The following is a 6,167-nucleotide window of genomic DNA, read 5'->3' as shown; positions in this document are numbered from 1 at the left end:
ATTGCCAAACAGCAGTTGCCTCAAGAGCTGCTTTACCCTTCAAATGGAACTAAGAGCATGTGGTAGAAGGGAAAGTTTACGCCAGTTTTGTTCATTTATTGGGAAAGGCAGGCACATAAAATGTTATTCTTACTTTACTGGTGTAAATCAATGACCCACTAGAAATCACACAACAGCTGCAGCAGGGCTTTGATAAATGTTTACTTTTACAGATGTAACTGATGTAAGACTTCACATTATTCCTCATTTTAGGAAAGCAGAAATCTTTAGTGGTTGATTTGTTAATTTTACACAGTTTTTTACATTTATGGATCACAGACATAGGACATATAATTATTCCCCTGATAAGTAGTAAATGTAGCTTATTTCTTCCTTTTGCATTTCATGTCATATTTCATGTTTTTTCAATGGAACACATGATTATTTCAAAGGATTTACTGTGTTTTGTTTAGAATAGTGTTACAGAGACTGATAAGCAGGCAACAGTTTATTTTTTTAATCTTAAATTGTGTTGCATGTGTGTGCATGTCTATTTTTAGATGGACAAAATTTGCATACAATTACTGTCATACATTTCTTTCAGCAGCATAGAACATATCTTTCAATTTACTGAAATGTTAATTATAAATCCTTTATCAGTCACAAATTACATTTAAATATGTATATACCCAAACTCTGTTATTTAATGTGTTGCAGACTTTTGACTCAGAATGTTTACTAAAGTAATATACATGTAAACAAAAAAAAAAGACATAACTTTAAATTGTTAAGGTTTTTTAATCTTTTAGTTTATAGTTTTTCCCATAATATGTTTCTTGGTATTTTTTTCTGGCTTAAGAAATATTATGTAACACTTGGGTGCAAAAATGCTACTTAATAGGCCAAAAGCTGAAGACAAAATTGCAAATATTTCTACAGCTACAGTGAACTTTCCAGGAGAGCTGATGTATGCTGGGATGAAGGTAATCCACACAGCACAGAATATCAGCAGGCTGAATGTGATCAATTTGGCTTCATTGAAATTATCAGGAAGTTTTCTTGCCATAAATGCCAGGATCAAACAAATGATTGCAAGGATCCCTATGTATCCCAACACTGCATAAAAAGCAAACTCAGAGCCTGTGTTGCATTCAAGAACAATCATGTTGTTGCTGGATGTGAACAACTTGTGTGGGTGAGGTGGGTTTGAAGTCAGCCATAATGCACATATTACCACTTGAATCAAAGTGCAGGAGCAAACAATGATTCTTTGTTGTGCGTGACCAAACTTTCCAGCAACTTTGTTACCAGGAAATGTGGCTTTGAAGGCTGTGACAACAACAATGGTTTTTCCCAAGACACAGGAAATGCAAAGGGCAAATGTCACACCAAAAGTGGTGTGACGCAGCATGCATGACCAGACTGTTGGCTTACCTAGGAAAGTGAGAGGACAGAGAAAGCACAGAAAAAGAGAGAATAATAAGAGAGAGCTTAGCTCAAAGTTACTGGCTTTCATCACGGGAGTTTCTTTGTTGTGGACAAAAACCACCATTGTGGCAAGAGATACTGAGGCCCCTAACAGGGATACAAATGTTACAGCTATTCCCATGGGCTCCTGATATTTCAGGAACTCAATAGTTCTAGGAATGCACTTATCTTTTCTCTCATTGGACCAGTATTCCTTTGGACAAGGTGTGCAGTCTGCTGCACCTGTTGAAGATAAACAGAACACATGAATGATGGATCTAGATGCCATTCTAGGAGAATAGCAAATTATAATATATTAAAATTGTAATTTAAAAACTCAGTTGAAAAAAGATGCAGTAAAACATTGATATTGCAAATATTATATATATGGAGACACTGAATTTGTGGTTTTACATTGTGTGCAACAGAAATGCATAAACACTTTACCTACCTGTTGAGTTGGCAATAGTTCCCTCAGCACAGGGTACACAGTCAAAACAACATATAGGTTTTCCCTGAATTTGAGCTTTTCTGGTTCCAACTGGGCAAACATTAGAACATACTGATGTGGGCACCTGTGACAAAAGAAACTTTAAAGTATTGTATCAATGGCAGACTATGTGTTAACAAAAGAATAAAAAGGTGAGATACTATAAGTGTACAGTATTAAAAAAAAGAGAGAATTACTGTTTTCCCTGTCCTCCACACTATCTTTTCCTCCTCGATGCTGAGCTTGTAATCACCATTTGCAGCAAATGTCAAATTACCAAGTGTCACATGATGCACTTTTCCATTTATCAACTGCCAGTTAATAATTTCATAATTAGCAGGAGGATCACCATTCTCATCAAAATACACCTCGGCACCAAAGTGATTTGTGAAATTTACCCTTTGTAAGCTTTTACTGACCTAGAAAGGAAGAGATTATGTATTAGATACAATAATAATATAAATGCTGGATTTTTGTGGGTTTTTTTTTATTTTTTCAAATTTAAACATGATACACTATTTCACACCTCCTTGTGCTGCATTTCTGAAAGATTCAAGCATAGCGTTACAGGTTTTTCTCCAACGGGTTTGCAAAATATCAGCTGATGCAGGGCGCGTGCGATAGCATAAACTGCTTTATAGACATTATGGGTTCCTCTGAGCTCTGTGACATCGAAGAAATCATGGTCGGAATTCATGAATGTTTCATTGCCTGTACATCTTTTTAATGTGGCCTCAGTACCTGTATTTCCAGGTAAAATAGGTGTGCAGCCCACCATATTCTCCCAGAAATCCCTCATAAAAGGTGCATGTGGATCTGTATATGGATTTATACTTGTAAGAAATTGTTTTAGTTTAGGAATAGCCTTCTTCTGCATTACAAATCCAAGGGTTCCACCAAAAGCTGTGTAGATTTCAGGTGTGGAGGGTCGAGGTGCTGTTATCCAGGCCACACAAGAAATCCACTGAATTCCTGTAATGTTCTGGTTCACAATCTCTTGCATCAAAGGATAAAAGTCACCCTCAGCAGCAAAAGCCAAAATTACTTTGACAGATGACTGTTTTATTATTTCCACAACTTCTAGAAATTTATCTCTTGTGTACGTGCGTAGAACTGATGCAACAAAAGCAACACAAACCCCAAACTTTTCAACCTTCTCCTTAAAAGCAAGAATTCCATTACGTCCAAAATCATTGTCTGACTGTATGGCTCCAATCCACTGCCATCCAAAATGTTTGACTAGTGCAGCCAAAGCTTTTGCAAGGTAGTAGTCACTGGGGATTGTTCTAAAAAATGTAGGATATTTAGTTCTGTCACTCAGACAAGCACACGTTGAGAAGTGACTTACCTGTAGAAGAGAAAATAACACTGAAACAGTGTGCAACAGCATACAATGCCAAAACATCAAATATCACTTAGCATCATAAAACATAATTGTATCTCTTACTACTGGCACATGGAATGTTCCAAAAATTCCTGCCACAGCTATTGACTGAGTTGATCCTGCCTCTGCTATGACTGCAGTTACAGCTGGAGGGCAATGAGAAGTCACATCTACCTCCTCTGCTCCACTAGCCAGTGTTAGTGCGGCGCGTAAAGCATTTGTAGGAGAATCACAAGAGTTAAGGATCCTATAGCCAAGAGATATGTTTGGAAGGAGAGCTGGATCATTGTTGATTTCTTCAATAGTAAATATAACTGCCTGGGTCCATCGAAAAACTCTCCAGTCAAACCTAAAAACATTATAGTGATTGATAACAGTCATAAAGTAACCAAGCTACTGCTTCACATATAAAGTACAATGACAAGAATTTAAACAAAAATAAACATCCATGCATGACAAACGAAAGCCACTTGTGTTAAATCATACCCTTCACACTGCACTTTAGGTGGCTCCTTATCGAATGCAGAAGTGCTGATTATTTCTTTGTTGAAAATCGGGAAGATTCCTCCGATCATTATGTCACCTTCCTTAAACAAACTTGGCATATCAAACCTGCCTAACAGTTCACATCCAGATACTGTGTTCGTGCTGAGAACACAGAGAAAAAGAAGGATACCTCTTTGCATGTTTGCACTGTATTGCCACATATGCATGAGAGCACAGTTCTTATAACAACAGTATTGGATGAACTCAGATGATCTATCATTTCCCAAAGGGCATAGTGATCTCAGGTTGGAAAGCTTAGGACAACACTGAAATGCTCTACATATGACCTATAGTCATATACTCAAGATCCACTTTGCGTGGCGCTGTCACTTGGTGTTCGCTCTTTGTGCGGTAGAGTATCATCTTCTGTTCTAACACACAGTGGTGTTTTTGTGAAGCTTATCTGCCTAGCAGTTTTGTTAAAACACTTATAGATAACTTATTTTTTCATGGAGTAATCTTCACATGCTTTATTCGAAGCACACTCTCCTTGTAGTCACTTGCTAATTTATAGTCAAAGTATTCACTCACTGTCTTTAGGGTTTCTTTTTTCTTTTTTTCTTGTCTTTAGGGTTTTACTAGCTTATTTTAGCTCGTAGCCACCTTGCTATCAGCATGGCCTCTTCACCTGTCCCTCCTGCACTTTCCTGCTCATTGTGTCAGATGTTTAGTTACTCCTCAGCCTCTAGCAATTATGTTGCTTGGAATAAATGTAACCTATTTTTAACTTTGGAGGCCATGATCAATGAATTGGAGACTCTGCTTCGCACCCTTGAAAACCACATAGCTAGCCAGTCCCCTGTAGCAGACTATCCCAAGCAGCCAGGGAAACAGGCTGGCTGGGTGACGGTAAAGAGGAAGCATAGTCTTAAACAGATGCCCCATCAACCTGTTCATGTGTCCAACCATTTTTCCCCACTCAGTGATACACCTACTGGGGATCAGACCCTGGGAATTGGAACTTCTATTCTAAGATGTGAGGCTGTCATATCGCACCATCAGCCATCACCAGTAGGCAGTAGGTGAAGTGTCTTGCCCAAGGACATAACGACCGAGACTGTCCGAGCCAGGGCTCGAACCGGCAACCTTCCGATTACAAGACGAACTGCCAACTCTTGAGCCATGATCGCCTTGGTATTGTGTGGGCTGTCCTTTTCTGTGCCCACAGAATATGGGCTTTGTATATCTAGATTATATCCTGGGGACCAGCATCTCGGAGGAACAGCACATGTCCCACCTGCATCAGGTTTTTTCACGCTTGGCAGCACATGCCCTGATCATTAACCCATCTAAACGCCAGTTTGGTTTGCCAGTTCTGCCGAGAATAAAGTTGGAGTAAAATATTGGGATCTCTCGTGTCATCCTTACATACCTCCTCAACATGAACATATCAGATGATTTTATTTAAAATTATTATGGCATTTATATGAAGAAATTATTTGCACAACATTTATTTATGTGTTCTTTTCAACATTCCTGAAATGATTCATAATGCTTTGTACCATCTAGTATGAAATCTAGATGGTACAAACTGTCAGGGACCTGGGTCTGAGCGACCCAGGGTCCATGAGCAGTTGTTCGCCTTTTTTATGTTTTGTGAAGATGTGTGTGCACTGTTCTACTGTCTGGGGGTTTGTCCATGTGTGTATGTATAGGGAGGTGTGTGTGTGTGGCTGTGGCTGTAGCCAATGTACTGAAATGTGCTACAGGCACAGTCAGGCCTGAGGATGGCTGGCCACGACCGAGGAGGATGCGACACACCTTCTGTGGATCAGCGTGGGCGGCCGGAACTACTTAATGGCGTGGTGAAGCCTCCACCAACACGGGGTTATTGCGTGAGACTCCATGTCAGTGTTGTTTAGTGTCAAGTCTAGTGTGTGTATGCCCGCAGTAGTTAAGTGTCTTGATGGCCGCTTCTATCATTTCCTGCAGGAGTAGCATGGAAAACCCGAGTACTGCGAGCACGAGCAGTGCAGACACATGGAAGCGGAAAGCACAAGACACAGACTTATTGGGAAGGAAGACACAGCACAGGAGTCAGGGAAACTCATGGGGATGGTTTATGTGAATATCTACTGCACTGTAAATAAACGCACTGCTAAGCACACAGAGTCCAGCATTTGGGTCCTCCCTCCCGTACTTTCCCAGAATAATCCCGCCAGACATGGACCCAGCGGACTCCGAGGAGAGGCTTAGGAGGAAGGTCACGGTCAAAGTTAACTCATTCACTGCCATTGACGTCTATAGACGTCAATTGAAAAACTTACGTTGACTGCCATTGACGTCTATAGACGTCAATTG

At 39.9% G+C, this 6,167-nt stretch overlaps 1 protein-coding gene across 1 annotated transcript; it reads right to left on the bottom strand.

The window, feature by feature from the left end:
* Window positions 1-566: 566 nt before the first annotated feature.
* LOC147314718 (vomeronasal type-2 receptor 26-like) lies at window positions 567-1,735 on the bottom strand. Its single transcript, XM_086260215.1, has one exon. The coding sequence runs from the start codon at window positions 1,733-1,735 to the stop codon at window positions 785-787; it is 951 nt and encodes a 316-aa protein (XP_086116341.1). The 3' UTR covers window positions 567-784.
* Between the last annotated feature and the right edge of the window lie 4,432 nt (window positions 1,736-6,167).

Source organism: Aulonocara sp. 'chitande type north' Nkhata Bay, linkage group LG14 (genome assembly GCF_057382095.1).
Source record: "Aulonocara sp. 'chitande type north' Nkhata Bay isolate Kocher_YH1m ecotype deep benthic linkage group LG14, A_spYH_male_GT1.1, whole genome shotgun sequence".
Lineage (NCBI taxonomy): Eukaryota > Metazoa > Chordata > Actinopteri > Cichliformes > Cichlidae > Aulonocara > Aulonocara sp. 'chitande type north' Nkhata Bay.
This window is presented reverse-complemented; position numbering and strand designations above follow the sequence as displayed.